The 18,192-nt window shown below is 52.3% G+C and overlaps 1 protein-coding gene across 2 annotated transcripts; it reads left to right on the forward strand.

The window, feature by feature from the left end:
• The first annotated feature begins 207 nt into the window (after nt 1-207).
• Nucleotides 208-16,921, forward strand: LOC132377500 (tumor necrosis factor ligand superfamily member 15-like). Of its 2 annotated transcripts, none has more exons than XM_059943777.1 (4): nt 208-524; nt 6,704-6,728; nt 10,513-10,545; nt 14,625-16,921. In XM_059943777.1, the coding sequence occupies exons 1-4, from the start codon at nt 354-356 to the stop codon at nt 15,026-15,028; spliced, it is 633 nt and encodes a 210-aa protein (XP_059799760.1). In that variant the 5' UTR covers nt 208-353; the 3' UTR covers nt 15,029-16,921. The 2 variants fall into 2 exon arrangements, with proteins under 2 accessions (XP_059799760.1, XP_059799761.1); XM_059943778.1 differs by lacking the exon at nt 14,625-16,921 and adding an exon at nt 14,299-14,597.
• Nucleotides 16,922-18,192: the final 1,271 nt, after the last annotated feature.

Here is an 18,192-nt window from a genome sequence, read left to right on the forward strand (position 1 = left end):
TCCTTGGGCAGAGACATTCGCTTTTCTGCGCCATTGACATTCCAAACATGAAAGCCCTATCCTGCGCAATCGCTCCCTGTAACTCAGTCAGAGATTCATGTGAGTGCGAGAAGGAGCCAGGGGGTGCGGTGCGGCTCGTTGTAAGGATCGGCCGCTACCTTGGGATGGAGCAGGGGCCCGGGGGAGAGAGTGAAGCTCCGCCCGAAGGGCGCCTGTCCCGGGCTGTCCCGGCTGCGGGGGATTCCCGGGCTCGGGGCCAGGGGGCGGTCCCAGTGCGCGGAGTGGCCGCAGTTTCGGGGCGGAGGCGGGAGCTGCTTAAATGCAGCGGCGACTGAGTGCTGGCTGGAGCAGCGATGGATAGGAGGAGACCGGACGCGATATCTGTGCGGGTTCTCCTGCCCAGGGAGCAGAGTATCCGTGACGGCTGCAGCCTGCAGCGAGCGTGGAAGTGTGGGATGGCGCTTGGAGTGATCACGCTACTCGGCGCCCTCGGCGCCTACCTGTTACTGCAGCATATGCCACAGGTAAGACGCAACTCCGCTTTCCGTCCTTCTGCATCCTACCCACAAATGCGGTGGACCGCGCCGCACCTCGGTCCTTCCTCGCTCACACCGCACAGGATCCGCACCGCACCTCAGTCCTTCATCTCTCACACTGCACAGGATCCGCACCGCACCTCGGTCCTTCATCTCTCACACCGCACAGGATCCGCGCCGCACCTCGGTCCTTCCTCGCTCACACCGCACCTCGGTCCTTCCTCTCTCACACCGCACAGGATCCGAGCCGCACCTCGGTCCTTCATCTCTCACACCGCACAGGATCCGCGCCGCACCTCGGTCCTTCCTTGCTCACACCGCACAGGATCCACCCCGCACCTCTCTCACACCGCACAGGTTCCGCCACGCACCTCTCTCACACCGCACAGGATCCGCCCCGCACCTCTCTCACACCGCACAGGATCCGCGCCGCACCTCGGTCCGTCCTCTCTCACACCGCACAGGATCCGCGCCGCACCTCGGTCCTTCCTCTCTCACACCGCACAGGATCCGCGCCGCACCTCGGTCCTTCCTCTCTCACACCGCACAGGATCCGCGCCGCACATCGGTACTTCCTCTCTCACACCGCACAGGATCCGCGCCGCACCTCGGTCCTTCCTCTCTCACATTGCACAGGATCCGCGCCGCACCTCACTCACACCACACAGGATCCGCGCCGCACCTCGGTCCTTCCTCGGTCACACCGCACAGGATCCGCGCCGCACCTCGGTCCTTCCTCTCTCACACCGCACAGGAACCGCGCCGCACCTCGGACCTTCCTCTCTCACACCGCACAGGATCAGCACCGCACCTCTCTCACACCGCACAGGATCCGCACCGCACCTCGGTCCTTCCTCTCTCACACCGCACAGGATCAGCACCGCACCTCACTCACACCGTACAGGATCCGCGTCGCACCTCTCTCACACCGTACAGGATCCGCGTCGCACCTCGCTCACACCGCACAGGATCCGCACCGCAACTCGGTCCTTCCTCTCTCACACCGCACAGGATCCGCGCCGCACCTCGGTCCTTCCTCTCTCACACCGCATAGGATTCGCGCTGATCCTCGGTCCTTCCTCTCTCACACCGCACAGGAACCGCGCCGCACCTCGGTCCTTCATCTCTCACACCGCACAGGAACCGCACCGCAACTCGGTCCTTCCTCTCTCACACCGCACAGGAACCGCGCCGCACCTCGGTCCTTCATCTCTCACACCACACAGGATCCGCGCCGCACCTCGGTCCTTCCTCGCTCACACCGCATAGGATTCGCGCTGATCCTCGGTCCTTCCTCTCTCACACCGCACAGGATCCACGCCGCACCTCGCTCACACCGCACAGGATCCGCGCCGCACCTCGCTCACACCGCACAGGATCCGCGCCGCACCTCACTCACACTGCACAAGATCCACGCCGCACCTCGGTCCTTCCTCTCTCAAACCGTACAGGATCCGCGCCGCACATCTCTCACACCGCACAGGATCCGCGCCGCACCTCGCTCACACCGCACAGAATCCGCGCCGCACCTCGGTCCTTCCTCGCTCACACCGCACAGAATCCGCGCCGCACCTCGGTCCTTCCTCGCTCACACCGCACAGGATCCGCGCCGCACCTCGATCACACCGCACAGGATTCGCGCCGCACCTCGATCACACCGCACAGGATCCGCTCTGCACTGCGGTCCTTCCTCGCTCACACCGCACAGGATCCGCGCCGCACCTCTCTCACACGGCACAGGATCCGCGCCGCACCTCGCTCACACCGCACAGGATCCGCGCCGCACCTCGGTCACACCGCACAGGATCCGCGCCGCACCTCGCTCACACCGCACAGAATCCGCGCCGCACCTCGGTCCTTCCTCGCTCACACCGCACAGGATCCGCGCCGCACCTCGGTCCTTCCTCGCTCACACCGCACAGGATCCGCGCCGCACCTCGGTCACACCGCACAGGATCCGCACCGCACCTCGGTCCTTCCTCGCTCACACCGCACAGGATCCGCGCCGCACCTCGGTCCTTCCTCGCTCACACCGCACAGAATCCGCGCCGCACCTCGGTCCTTCCTCGCTCACACCGCACAGGATCCGCGCCGCACCTCGGTCACACCGCACAGGATCCGCACCGCACCTCGCTCACACCGCACAGGATCCGCGCCGCACCTCGCTCACACCGCACAGGATCCGCGCCGCAGCTCACTCACACCGCACAGGATCCACGCCGCACCTCGCTCACACCGCACAGGATCCGCGCCGCACCTCGCTCACACCGCACAGGATCCGCGCCGCACCTCGGTCCTTCCTCGCTCACACCGCACAGGATCCGCGCCGCACCTCGGACACACCGCACAGGATCCGCGCCGCACCTCGCTCACACCGCACAGGATCCGCGCCGCACCTCGGTCCTTCCTCGCTCACACCGCACAGGATCCGCGCCGCACCTCGCTCACACCGCACAGGATCCGCGCCGCACCTCGCTCACACCGCACAGAATCCGCGCCGCACCTCGGTCCTTCCTCGCTCACACCGCACAGAATCCGCGCCGCACCTCGCTCACACCGCACAGGATCCGCGCCGCACCTCGCTCACACCGCACAGGATCCGCGCCGCACCTCACTCACACCGCACAGGATCCGCGCCGCACCTCGGTCACACCGCACAGGATCCGCGCCGCACCTCGGTCCTTCCTCTCTCACACCGCACAGGATCCGCGCCGCACCTCGCTCACACCGCACAGAATCCGCGCCGCACCTCGGTCCTTCCTCTCTCACACCGTACAGGATCCGCGCCGCACATCTCTCACACCGCACAGGATCCGCGCCGCACATCTCTCACACCGCACAGGATCCGCGCCGCACCTCTCTCACACCGCACAGGATCCACGCCGCACCTCGGTCACACCGCACAGGATCCGCGCCGCACCTCGCTCACACCGCACAGGATCCTCGGTCCTTCCTCGCTCACACCGCACAGGATCCGCGCCGCACCTCGATCACACCGCACAGGATTCGCGCCGCACCTCGATCACACCGCACAGGATCCGCTCTGCACTGCGGTCCTTCTTCGCTCATACCGCACAGGATCTGCGCCGCACCTCTCTCACACCGCACAGGATCCCCGCCGCACCTCTCTCACACCGCACAGGATCCCCGCCGCACCTCGCTCACACCGCACAGGATTCGCGCTGCTCCTCGGTCCTTCCTCTCTCACACCGCACAGGATCCGCGCCGCACCTCGGTCCTTCCTCTCTCACACCGCACAGGATCCGCACCGCACCTCGCTCACACCGCACAGGATCCGCGCCGCACCTCACTCACACCGCACAGGATCCGCGCCGCACCTCACTCACACCGCACAGGATCCGCGCCGCACCTCGCTCACACCGCACAGGATCCGCGCCGCACCTCGGTCACACCGCACAGGATCCGCGCCGCACCTCGCTCACACCGCACAGAATCCGCGCCGCACCTCGGTCCTTCCTCGCTCACACTGCACAGGATCCGCGCCGCACCTCGCTCACACCGCACAGGATCCGCGCCGCACCTCGCTCACACCGCACAGGATCCACGCCGCACCTCGGTCCTTCCTCGCTCACACTGCACAGGATCCGCACCGCACCTCGCTCACACCGCACAGGATCCGCGCCGCACCTCGCTCACACCGCACAGGATCCACGCCACACCTCGCTCACACCGCACAGGATCCGCGCCGCACCTCGCTCACACCGCACAGGATCCGCGCCGCACCTCGATCACACCGCACAGGATTCGCGCCGCACCTCGATCACACCGCACAGGATCCGCTCTGCACTGCGGTCCTTCTTCGCTCATACCGCACAGGATCTGCGCCGCACCTCTCTCACACCGCACAGGATCCGCGCCGCACCTCTCTCACACCGCACAGGATCCGCGCCGCACCTCGCTCACACCGCACAGGATTCGCGCTGCTCCTCGGTCCTTCCTCTCTCACACCGTACAGGATCCGCACCGCACCTCGCTCACACCGCACAGGATCCGCGCCGCACCTCACTCACACCGCACAGGATCCGCGCCGCACCTCACTCACACCGCACAGGATCCGCGCCGCACCTCGCTCACACCGCACAGGATCCGCGCCGCACCTCTCTCACACCGCACAGGATCCGCGCCGCACCTCGGACACACCGCACAGGATCCGCGCCGCACCTCTCTCACACCGCACAGGATCCGCGCCGCACCTCTCTCACACCGCACAGGATCCGCGCCGCACCTCTCTCACACCGTACAGGATCCGCGTCGCACCTCGCTCACACCGCACAGGATTCGCGCTGCTCCTCGGTCCTTCCTCTCTCACACCGTACAGGATCCGCACCGCACCTCGCTCACACCGCACAGGATCCGCGCCGCACCTCGCTCACACCGCACAGGATCCGCGCCGCACCTCTCTCACACCGCACAGGATCCGCGCCGCACCTCTCTCACACCGCACAGGATTCGCGCTGCTCCTCGGTCCTTCCTCTCTCACACCGTACAGGATCCGCACCGCACCTCGGACACACCGCACAGGATCCGCGCCGCACCTCTCTCACACCGCACAGGATCCGCGCCGCACCTCACTCACACCGCACAGGATCCGCGCCGCACCTCACTCACACCGCACAGGATCCACGCCGCACCTCGCTCACACCGCACAGGATCCGCGCCGCACCTCACTCACACCGCACAGGATCCGCGCCGCACCTCGGTCACACCGCACAGGATCCGCGCCGCACCTCGCTCACACCGCACAGAATCCGCGCCGCACCTCGGTCCTTCCTCGCTCACACTGCACAGGATCCGCGCCGCACCTCGCTCACACCGCACAGGATCCGCGCCGCACCTCGCTCACACCGCACAGGATCCACGCCACACCTCGCTCACACCGCACAGGATCCGCGCCGCACCTCGCTCACACCGCACAGGATCCGCGCCGCACCTCTCTCACACCGCACAGGATCCACGCCGCACCTCGGTCACACCGCACAGGATCCGCGCCGCACCTCGGTCACACCACACAGGATCCGCGCCGCACCTCACTCACACTGCACAGGATCCACGCCGCACCTCGGTCCTTCCTCTCTCACACCGCACAGGATCCACGCCGCACCTCGGTCCTTCCTCTCTCACACCGCACAGGATCCACGCCGCACCTCGGTCCTTCCTCTCTCACACCGCACAGGATCCACGCCGCACCTCGGTCCTTCCTCTCTCACACCGCACAGGATCCACGCCGCACCTCGGTCCTTCCTCTCTCACACCGCACAGGATCCACGCCGCACCTCGGTCCTTCCTCTCTCACACCGCACAGGATCCGCGCCGCACCTCGGTCCTTCCTCGCTCCCACCGCACAGGATCCGCGCCGCACCTCAGTCCTTCCTCGCTCCCACCGCACAGGATCCGCGCCGCACCTCAGTCCTTCCTCTCTCACACCGCACAGGATCCGCGCCGCACCTCAGTCCTTCCTCTCTCCCACCGCACAGGATCCACGCCGCACCTCAGTCCTTCCTCGCTCACACCGCACAGGATCCGCGCCGCACCTCGGTCCTTCCTCTCTCACACCGCACAGGATCCACGCCGCACCTCCGTCCTTCCTCTCTCACACCGCACAGGATCCACGCCGCACCTCCGTCCTTCCTCGCTCACACCGCACAGGATCCGCGCCGCACCTCGGTCCTTCCTCGCTCCCACCGCACAGGATCCGCGCCACACCTCGGTCCTTCCTCTCTCACACCGCACAGGATCCGCACCGCACCTCGGTCCTTCCTCTCTCACACCGCACAGAATCCGCACCGCACCTCAGTCCTTCCTCTCTCACATTGCACAGGATCCGCGCCACACCTCGGTCCTTCCTCGCTCACACCGCACAGGATCCGCGCCGCACCTCGGTCCTTCCTCTCTCACACCGCACAGGATCCGCGCCGCACCTCGGTCCTTCCTCTCTCACACCGCACAGGATCCGCACCGCAGCAGCGATCCAGCACCTTACTGCAAACCATTTGCAATCGCACCTCATCTCTCCACTGTAACTTCTCACCACCATCCCTCGGCAACCGGACCAGACCAATCAGCGCAGCCTTAACACTTTACCCCCATCCCCCACACTCTTTCCACTTTGTGGTTAGTTGAGTAATCTCCTTTCTCCTGTCTTGTAGAGCAGCGCCCAGACCGGCACTACGGGTGAGTACATTTTGATACGCTCTCTCTTTCTGCACTTGGGTGAGAATTGGGAGCTGTTACTTCCTGTCGTGGGGCCGGGGGTGGTTAGAGGGTAGTTATTGGGAATACCAATTAGTGCTCCCGAATAGTGTGCTTCTCAAAAAGCTTCTGACAACCAGGTCCAGCTTCTGTCCTTCATGTGTGGCTTGGCTACTAAGCACGTTGGAACCGTTTCTACTGACAGGAGAAGGGGCAAAGGCACGTTATTGGTGCCTTAAAACGAATTGCTTCGGGCAGATTTGGCTGGTCAGCTCATTTAGTAGAATTCATGAGATGGTAAGAGATAGTATTAATTACATCTTTAGAAAAGAAGTGACCGATGCTCAGAGAATGTTGGATTTTTATGAATGGGGTTAAGAAACTGCAAAGGTTTAAAAACCCTTTTGGGACTCATTGTCCTCCAGAGAGTTGAGATTGCAAAGAGAGCTGGAAAAGGCCTGTAATAAGGGTAATGCCTCTGTTATAATGGGGGACTAATATGTAAGGGGATGGGAAAATCAGGTTGGTGTTGCATCTCAAGTACGGAATTTGTTAAATGCCTACCAGATGGCTTCGTAGAGCAACTTGTGCTTGATGCTATTTGTGGAAAGACTATTTTAGATTGGGTGTTGTGTAATAACCCAGATTTTATTAGGGAGTTTAATGTAAACTCATCCCCAGCAGTATTTAATTTGTTACTGCAGTTCGAGAGGAAGAAGCACAACTCACATGTATCAGTATCACAGTGGAATAAAGGGAATTACAGAGGCATGAGAGAGGAGCTTGCCCAGGGGGATTGGAGGAGGATACTGGTGGGATGACGGCAGAGCAGAGATGGCTGAGGTTTCTGGGAATAGTTCACAAGGCGCAGGGTAGATGGAAGTTCTCAAATGGCAAGAGTAGGGAACTGTGGCTGACAAGGGAAGTGAAGGTATATAAAAGCCAAGGAAAGGGCATATAAGGCAGCAAAAGTGAGTGGGAAGCCGGATGATTGGGAAGTTTTAAAATCCAACAAAGGCTACTAGAAGAAGGGAAAAGATTATTTGAAGGCAAACTTACCAATAATATAAAGCAGGATACCAGAAGTTTTTTTTCAGTTATATAAAGAGTAAAAGGGAGATGAGGGTTGATATCAGATCGCTGGAAAATGATGCTGGTGAGGTAGTAATGGGGGCTAAGAAATGGCAGATGAACTTAATGGGTACTTTGCATCAGTCTTCACTGTGGAAGACACTAGCAGTGTGCCAGGGGTCCGTGAGTGTCAGGGAGCAGGAGTGAGTGCCATTGCTATTACAAAAGAAAAGTGCAAGGCAAACTCAAAGGTCTTAAGATGGATAAGTCACCTGGACCAGATGGACTACATCCCAGAGCCCTGAGAGAGGTTGCTGAAGAGATAATGAATGCATTGGTCATGATCTTTCAAGAATCACTTGACTCCGGCATGGTCCTGGAGGAGTGGAAGATTGCAAATGTCACTCAAGAAGGGAGGAAAAGAAAGGAAATTATAGGCCAGTTAGCCTAACCTCAGTGGTTGGGGAAGTGTTGGAGTCTATTAATAAGGTCGAGGTTTCGAGGTACTTGGACACTAATGACACAAAAAATCAAAGTTAGCATGGTGTCAGTGAAGGGGAAATCTTGCTGACAAATCTGTTAGAGTTCTTCAAGGAAGTAACAAGCAGGGTGGACAAAGGAGAGGCAGTGGATGTCGTTTACTTGGATTTTCAGAAGGCCTTTGATAAGGTGCCACACATGAGGCTGCTCAACACAATAAAATCCTGTGGCGTTACAGGGAAGATACTGGCATGAATAGAGGAATGGCTGACAGGCAGAAAGCAGTGAGTGGGAATAAAGGGGGCTTTTTCTGGTTGGCTGCCGGTGACTAGTGGTATTCCTCAGGGTTCAGTATTGGGACCGTTACTTGTCACATTGTCTGTGAATGATTTGGATAATGGAATTGGTGGCTTTGAGGCAAAGTTTGCAGATGATACAAAGATAGGTGGAGGGGGAGGTAGTGCTGAGGAAGCAATGTGATTGCAGCAGGACTTAGACAAATTGGAAGAATGGGCAAAAAAGTGGCAGATGGAAAACAGTGTTGGGAAATGTATGATAATGCATTTTGGTAAAAGGAACAATAGTGCAGACTATTATCTAAATGGGGAGAAGGTTCAAACATCAGAGGTGCAGAGGGACTTAGGAGCCCTCGTGCAAGACTCCCAAAAGTTTAATTTACAGATTGAGTCTGTTGTAAACAAGGCAAAAAGAAGGCACCGAATTATAGGAAAGTTGTCAACAAAATAGAGAGAGTACAGAGAAAATTTACTAGTATGTTACCTGGGTTTCAGCACCTAAATTACAGAGAAAGGTTAAATAAATTGGGTCTTCATTCTTTGGAGCGTAGAAGGTTGAGGAGGGACTTGATAGAGGTATTTAAAATTATGAGGGGGATAGATAGAGTTGATGTGGATAGGCTTTTTCCATTGAGAGTAGGGGGGATTCAAACAAGAGGACATGAGTTGAGAGTTAAGGGGCAAAAGTTTAAGGGCAACACGAGGAGGAACTTCTTTACTCAGAGAGTGGTAGCTGTGTGGAACGTTCTTCCAGTAGAAGTGGTAGAGGCAGGTTCGGTGTTGTCATTTAAAGTTACATTGGATAGGTATATGTACAGGAAAGGAATGGAGGGTTATGGACTGAGTGCAGGTCAGTGGGACTAGGTGAGAGTAAGTGTTCAGAACGGACTAGAAGCGCCGAGATGGCCTGATTCCGTGCTGTAATTGTTATATGGTTATATAAATGCAATGTTGACATTTATTTCAAGGGAAATAGAATAGAAAAGCAAGGAGATGATTCTGAGGCTTTATAAGACTCTAGTCAGGCTGCACTTGGGTATTGTCAACAATTTAGGGCCCCATATCTCAGAAAAGATGTGTTATTTTTGGAGAGAGTCCAGAGGAGGTTCATAGGGATGATTCCAGGAATGAACGGGTTAACAAATGAGAAGTGTTTGTCAACTTTGGGCCTGTACTCACTGGAATTTAGAAGAATGTGTGGGGATCTCTTTGAAACTGCTGAATGTTGAAAGGACTGGATAAGGTGGATGTGAAGAGGATGTTTCCCATGGTGAGGGTATCCAGAATTTGAGGGCACAGCCTCAGAATTGAGATGCAACCTTTTAGAACAGAAGTAAGGAGGAATTTTTTTAGCCAGAGAGTAATGAATCTGTGGAATGCTTTACCACAGACTGCAGCGAAGGCCAAGTCCATGGGTATATTTAATACAGAAGTTGATGGTTTCCTGATCAGTCAGGGCGTTAAAGGATATGGCAAGAAGGCAGGTGTATGGTGTTGAGTGGGATTCGGGATCTGCCATGATCAAATAGCGGAGCAGACTCGATGGGCTTTAATGGCCTAATTCTGCTCCTATGTCCTGTGGTCTTACAGTCTAAGAAAAACTCTGATCTCAAAACTCCGTTGCTTTGTGGCCATACCAACTTGTGGGGAAGGCTTAGCAGAAAACCCCGAGGAAAGATCCAGAGCAGGAATCCCTAAGGCAGTCCCACGTTGAGTTCAAAGTTGACTGGCAACTCCTGCAATGTTGCTGATGCCAAACTATGGAGAGGGGGAGCCTGCTGTGTGACCACCAGCTTGCTCTCCATACCGTACTGCCCTGACTCGCATATTGAGTTGTACCTTAGCATCCAGGTCAACCCTGACCAGCAGAGGGTCTCCTGGAAACAGTTGCTGAACTGACCTTTTCTTTCTCTCTGCAGTCGAAGCTGACGTTGCCCGGGCACATCTGACAGGTGAGAGTCCACTGGGGAGGAGAGGGGAGGGGAGGGTCAAGCAATGTGTAAACCACTGGAGGGACTCAGTGGGCCAAACAGCATCTGCAGAGTCAACATCTCAGGTCGAGGGCCTTCATCAGAACTTCCCATTTGCCTGCTCCTGTACCTCCAATGCGTTGAATCTCTTGTTATCCTGTGCAGTGGCCTCTCCATACCAGGTGATGATGTAGGCAATCAGTATATTCTGCACAGTGCAACTGAAATACTAATCATCTCACACTCCTGATGAAGTGTAGCCACTGTCATGCTTTCTTTGGAATTGCATCCATTATGTTAGGCCTGGGATAGATCTTCAGAGACGTTGACACCCAGGCATTGAAGCTGCTCACCCTTTCCACCACTGACCCTTAGTGAGAATTGATGTATGTTCCCCCCCCCCCCAGTTTTCTCTTCCTGCAGTCCACAATCAATTCCTTGCACCTTACCTGTTGGTATTCCCTGCACAGGATGTGGTGCAAGAGAAGAAGGGGATTTTACAGAAAACTTGCTGTCCTTCGTACAGCCTGGCTCTCAGTATTCCTCTGGCCCTGTAGTGGGGGCCCAGGAGACTCATCTGATCCACTCCTGGCATGCAGTGGTTTGTGAAAGTTGTGAAAGACACATCAGTGCTGAGACGAGAAGAGTCCTGGTGAAGGTCAAGGATAAAGACTGCAAAGAGGATGGAGGGTGGAAACAGGTCTTGAGTTCCACCTCTGTGGTTACCTTACCAATGTGGAGAAGTATGAAAGATGCTTAGGAGAGTCAGGGATTTGGGAAAGTGGACAGGTCCTTGAAGTTCTGCCTGATTCTGTTATAAGACATAGGAGTAAAATTAGGCCACTCGGCCCATTGAGTCTGCTCCATCATTCCATGATGACTGATTTACTATCCCACTCAGCACCATTCTCCTCCCTTCTCCCCGTAACCTTTGATACCTTAACTAATCAAGAACCTATCAACTTCCACTTTAACTATACTTAATGACTTCCCTCCACAGCTGTCCATGGCAATGAATTCCACAGTTTCACCACTCTCTGGCTAAAGAAATTCCTCCTTATCTCTGTTCTGAATGGATATCCCTCTATTTTGAGGCTGTGCCCTCCGATCCTAGATTCACCCACTGTAGGAAACATCCTCTCCACATCCACTCTGTCTAGGCCTTTCAATATTCAGTAAGTTTCAATGAGATCTCTCCTCATTCTTCTAAACTCCAGCAAGTACAGGCCCAGAGCCATCAAACGTTCCTCATACATTAACCCTTTTATTCTCATGAACCTCCTCTGGACCCTTTCCAATGCGAGCACATCTTTTCTTCAATGGGGGCCCAAAACTGCCCACAATACTCTGTGCAGTCTAACTAATCCTCTCAAAATGAATGCTAATATTGCATTTGCCTTCCTTATCTCTGACTCAACCTGCAAGTTAACCTTTGGACAATCCTGCACAAACTCCCAAGTCCATTCGCACCTCTGATTTCTGAATTTTCTCCATGTTTGGAAAATAGTCTACACCTTTATTCCTTTTGCCAAAGTCAGATGAGGTTGGCTTTAACAAGAAGAAGTGTCTGCTCCTCCAGTTGGGACATGTTGCCGCAGTTTACGCCACCGGAAACGAGTATTTCTCAGTGGAGCAGAGTATTGATGAATGAAACAAAGACAGGGAGTGCCGAAGGCATTCAGTGAGACAGCACCCTTGTGAAGGGTTCCAGTATCGATTATGACAACTGAGAAAGGGATAGCATGGGCCTGTGGTGGCGGTGAGACAGAACTGAGGGCAGAGCGCAAAATAATGTTTGATTTAGTTAGAGATAAGGAAAGATTAACAGAGCAAATAAAAACTGAAACATCCAATAAAAAGATGACAGGCTATCTGCCAACTGCAAAATGTTGCAGACTTCAGGCTGTGCGGAAAAATGCAGACGAGCAGAGATAACAGCATGGGAGTGTTAAAGGAAGAGGTAATTAGAGTTTTATGGGCTGAACACACAGATAGTAACTGTTTATTCCCCACCGTCAATGCTGCTTGACCTGCTGAGTTCCCCCAGCATTTTGTGTGTGTCGCTCAAAATTTCCAGCACTTGCAGAATCTCTTGTGTCTTTCAAAGGTTATTTTTAGTATTTGCTATCTAACAAGAGTAATGAGCCAATAAATTGATCATCTTTCAAAGAACGGAATAGTTTGCATTCCTCGGTTGCAAGCTGGAAAGTGCTATGACACTCATGCGCCACAGTAGTAGGGAGGTTAGTGTGAAGCTATTACAGCTCAGGTCATTGGAATTCGGAATTCATTTCTGGTGTCCTCTGTAGGAAGTTTGAGCGTCCTCCTGGTGAGCATGTGGATTTCCTCTGGGTGCTCCTCTTTCCTGCCACATTCCAAAGACGTACCAGCTAGTAGGTTAATTGGCCTGATATTAGGCTCGGGTCAAACAGGTGGGTTGCTAGGCAGTGCAGCATGCTGATCTGGGAGGGCCTGTTCCATGCTGTGCCTCTAAATAAATAGGTCTCCTCACAAAACTGGTCGTGTTGGCTGGAGGGTTTTCCTGTGGGTTCTCATCACATTAACAGAATAAAACATTTAATTTCAAATAGGTTCAATGCTATAAGTTAAACAGCACTTTTGTCCTAAAATTGGACAGTTATTAAAAATTTTACTCATACTAATCAGAGTTGCAAATATTTAACAAGAAAATTCATACTATTTCTGCAGCTAAATTTACCACAGTGACTGAACAGGGAATGCTTAGGTCTCCAAATCTGAGGAAGGACATTCTTGCTATTGAGGGAGTGCAGCGTAGGTTCACGAGGTTAATTCCCGGAATGGCAGGACTGTCATATGTTGAAAAATTGGAGCGACTGGTCTTGTATACAGTGGAATTTAGAAGGATGAGAGGGGATCTGATTGAAGCATATAAGATTATTAAGGGATTGTACACGCTAGAGGCAGAAAAAATGTTCCCGAAGTTGGGGGAGTCCTGAACCAGAGGCTACAGTTTAAGAATAAGGGGTAGGCCATTTAGAACAGAGTTGAGGAAAAAAATTTTCACTCGGAGAGTTGTGGATCAATGGAATGCTCTGCCTCAGAAGGCAGTGGAGGCCAATTCTCTGGATGCTTTCAAGAAAGAGTTAGATAGAGCTCTTAAAGATAGCGGAGTCAAGGGATATGGGGAGAAGGCAGGAACGGGGTACTGATTGTGGATGATCAGCCATGATCACATTGAATGGCGGTGCTGGCTCAAAGGCTGAATGGCCTACTCCTGCACCTATTGTCTATTGATATGGATCAATGGATCGTGTGATTCAGATTAGCAGGGAACAGAGGATATGGATTATGTGCAGGCACAAGAGATTCGTTAATTGGACGCCATGTTCAGCACAGGTATTACTGGCCCCTGGGCTGCACTTCTGAGGCATTAAACTGAGGTTTCTCAAAGAAGCTGCTCCTATGTTGGACTGTTCTGTGTTGTATTTATAGTCAAGTTAATTTTCATTGGTGCCCTCAAGAAATTAGTTTTGTTGTTCATCTGTTGGACAGGGCCTAGTAAAGCTGTTATGTGTGATTATTTAGACTGCAATTAATATTTTGTAACAGTTTGCTTGTATGTAAAAGAGGATCATTGTCATCTTCCCCTCCATGGGCACTCCTTGTACTAGCTGCTTTACTGAGCCAGCAAAGTGTAGACAAAAATGCCACTAACCCCAGACGTTCTCTATTCACCCCTCTTCTATGAAACAGAAGATACAAAAGCCTGAAAGCAGGAATCACCAGGGTCAAGGACAGCTTCTACCCAACTGTTGTAAGACTACTGAATGTGCCCGTGGTATGATAAGATGGTTTCTTGACCTCACAATCTACCTCGTTATGCATTTGCACCAATCTTCCTGTACCGCTACATTTTACTGTGCTCTCTGTTATAGTTCTATCTCAATGCATTGTAGAATGATTTGATCAGTATGAACAGGTTGCAAGACAAGTTTTCACTGTATCTTGGTGAACATTGCAATAATAAACCAATTCCAGTTCAGAGTGACCAATTTTTTTGTGTTTTTTTTTTAATTTAGCCAAAGAAACTAGCAGTGATCTCCATGTGCTGCAGTGGGAAGACCAGTACGGACTAGCTTTTCTGATGGGGGAGATAAGTTACCAGAACCAGTCTCTAACCATTCAGAAAGCAGGAGTGTACTATGTGTACTCTCAGGTATCATTCCGAGGCAAGAAAAGCACTCATTGTGGGTATGTCACCCACACTGTCACCAAGCAGGTACAGAGTTACCCGGAACCCATCCACCTGCTCAGCTCCACCAAGACAGTATGCAGCCAGGATAGCTCATGGTCTGTATCCATCTATTTGGGGGCCATATTCAAATTGGAGAATGGGGACAGATTGGCTGTTCAAGTCAACAACGTGACACATGTGGACATCACCAGTGAGCATAAAACTTTCTTTGGTGCATTCTTGCTGTGATCCCTCAGTTACGAAGTGCTGTAAAGAGAAATTAAGCATTCATTCAGAGGGCATTGAATCTTGATCCATTACTTATTTAAGCCCATCTTTCCTACTGGACACAGGCCGTCAACAACAGCTCATTGGGAGTCCTTTGTCTCTGTCTTGGGCCAGTCTTCCAGTTGTCTCCAGGTGTAGCCCATCTTCTCCTTCTCTCAGGGATGAGGTCTTTGGAGCTTCTGTTGGCATTCCTTAGCTCTGGGTTTTTATGGGAGGGGGTTGCTAGCTCCATGCCCAACCCTCCTCCTTTCACAGCCTGGCTTGGGACTGTCCATGGCAGAGTTAATCTGAATCCATACTATCCCATAAAAAGATTGAGAATGGGATTTGTCCATCCAAATTCATGGAAGTAGGAATCATCAGCTGCCTTTTTAAGTAATGTTTTGCACAGTCAGTTAGAGGTAGTAGGAAGAGATAGATTAATCACACTACATGTACAGGAATATGCTGGCTCGCTGCCTGTTTGTGTACAATGATGCAATAGCAGTTTCCAGAGCACAGCAGTAGGCAGAGTGGAAGTCAGAAAAGAAAACTGAGAGATTGTTCAAAAAGTTAACTTGAGTACAATGATGCAACAGCAGTATCCAAAGAACAGCCTTGAATGTTCAGTGAGCAGAGTGGGAGTCAGAAGAGGCAACTGAGAATGATTAAAAAGTTAGTAATTGTAGATCAAACCAAGCAAAGACTGAAGCAGCTTTCAATGTGCCGAACACTCCCTGCCACCCGAGATGATCAAATGCACCAGTGAAGCCCGTCTGTAATGGAACTTTACTTTCTTTTACTGTTACTAACTGGTGAAAATTCGACTTGATTTTATATTTGGTGATATATCCATCGATCAGATGCAGAAACTCATGACACTAAGATGCAATAAAAGAGAATATTCAGTCATCAAGAGACAATCCTACACTCCACTGAACCACTGCATGTTTGATGCAATCAAAACTTCACTAGGCCTATCTATATTTGTAATATGGGCACTTGATTGTATTGAATTGTATTGCTATGCAATGTTTAATTTTCATGTTATTTATCAAATATCAGATAATGGTCCTGCACATTGGAATTCACAGCAGAGAGAGAGAAAGGGTAGTTACTGATGTCACTATAATACTTATGGATATAGTTGAAAATATTGTGTAAAGACTAGAACTACTGACTCTTCAGCACCATTTTGGTCCTGCAAGTGTTGTATCTACTATGTATTCCAAATTCTGCTGTGCATTCTTGCCTCAGATGTGCCTTGTGTTGTTTTATATTAAAACCTGAATGATTTAATGAATATTATACATAATATGTAAACAGATTCCTGTGTGGTATTGTAGGACATTCTGTTAAGCGATGACCATTTATTCTGTAGAATCCTCATTCTTAACATTTTGAAAGCACTCATTTAAAACCTACCATTCCTCCTGTTCTGCAGAACGTAAGCTGCTGATAGTCAGACCAGGAAGACCTCACTTTGGGCACATAGATCCACAGCCAGCAGTAAGGTCCATGGGAAGGTTGAGGGGGCTTTGAGGTGGTGTGTGATACTGTAGCTGTTTATCAGTTAGTTGCTCCATTAAAGTATTGGGCATTAAGTGAGAACAGAGTTGAGTTTAATGGTACATCTTCATTGACTGAATCATCAATCAAGAATACACTTCAAACGTACACCTTCACTGGCTGAATCATCTGTCAAGAAAGGCTGAATCCAGGCTCCAGGGGTCTCCTGAAGTTTCCTGATACTAGCAAATGAATGGCTGGAGATAACTAAATGCAATACCAGACCACGCCTGAATTGTTTGTGTTGTGCTTTGTTCTATTTATAATTTTTTGTAAGAGAACTAACATTTTATTAAAGATTGTAATCATGAAGATTTTTGTGAGAATTTCATTCACATTTATATACATCAATGTTAGCAATCACAAACAGAGGTGTGAAGTGGGAAAAAGCTGTTGCATTGTCCCTCTACGCCCTTTTCCCACTCTGACTGGTGGGGATGTTGGATGGGGGCAATTGGAATGGATGGACATATGGCAAGGGGTTTGGAATGTGTGGACACACAATGAGAGGTTGTAATGAGTGGGCACAGGGTGAGGGATTAGAATGGGTGGGCTCATGGCAAGGGTTTGGAATGGCTGGACACATGGTGAGGGTTTAGAAGGGGTCATTGTGTAGGCAGGTGGGATTAGTGTAAATTGGCATGATGTTCAGCACAGGCCTTTGTTGTATGTTGTAGGTTCTATCACAGCCTCTCAGTGGGTGTAATTCTAGATTCTATCACTTACCCTCTCGCTGGGTGACTGTCAGAGAAGGGATAGGAAGAGCTCAGATAGCTGTGGCCTTCCCCCTCAGTAATTGTTATCTTGTTTTGGATGCTGTTGAGGGAGGTGACCTGACAGAGGATGACCACAGCGATCAGGTCTCTGGCACTGAGCCTGGTTCCATGGTGCAGAAGGGAGAGAAGAAGATGAGGAATGTGGTAGTCATAGGGGATTCCATAGTGAGGGGAACAGACAGGAGGTTCTGTCAGCCTGATAGAGATACCCGCATGTTGTGTTGTGTTGCCTCCCAGGTGCCAGGGTACTGGATGTCTGGGATCAGGTGCAGAGCATCCTGAAGGGAGAGGGTGAACAGCTAGAAATCTTGGAACACATTGGTACCAATAATATAGATAGAAAAAAGGAGGAGGTCCTGAGGAGAGAATTCAGGGAGTTGGGTAGGAAGCTGAAAAGCAGGACCTCCAGGGTAGTAATCTCAGGATTGCTGCCTGTGCCACGTGCTAGCGAGGGCAAGAATAGCGTGATCAGGCATATTAATGTGTGGCTGCGAGACTGGTGTTGAGGGCAGGGATCAGATTCCAGGGCTTCACTGGGACCTCCTCTGGGGGAGGTACGACCTGTACAAAAAGGACGGGTTACATCTGAACCCAAAGGGGTCCAATATCCTAGCAGGCAGGTTCAATAGAGCCGTTAGGGAGAGGGGTGGAAACTGGAGTGATATGGCTGAGGAAAGGGAAAACAGAAATAAATCAAAGATAGCGTGCAACAGAGGACTGGAAGGAGATGAGGCGAAATCACAGCCAGTGGGATGATTTATAGGGCAATAGAGGCGGAGTGCAGTTAAAACAGAAAACAAC

Source organism: Hypanus sabinus, chromosome 18 (genome assembly GCF_030144855.1).
Source record: "Hypanus sabinus isolate sHypSab1 chromosome 18, sHypSab1.hap1, whole genome shotgun sequence".
Taxonomy (NCBI): Eukaryota; Metazoa; Chordata; class Chondrichthyes; order Myliobatiformes; family Dasyatidae; genus Hypanus; species Hypanus sabinus.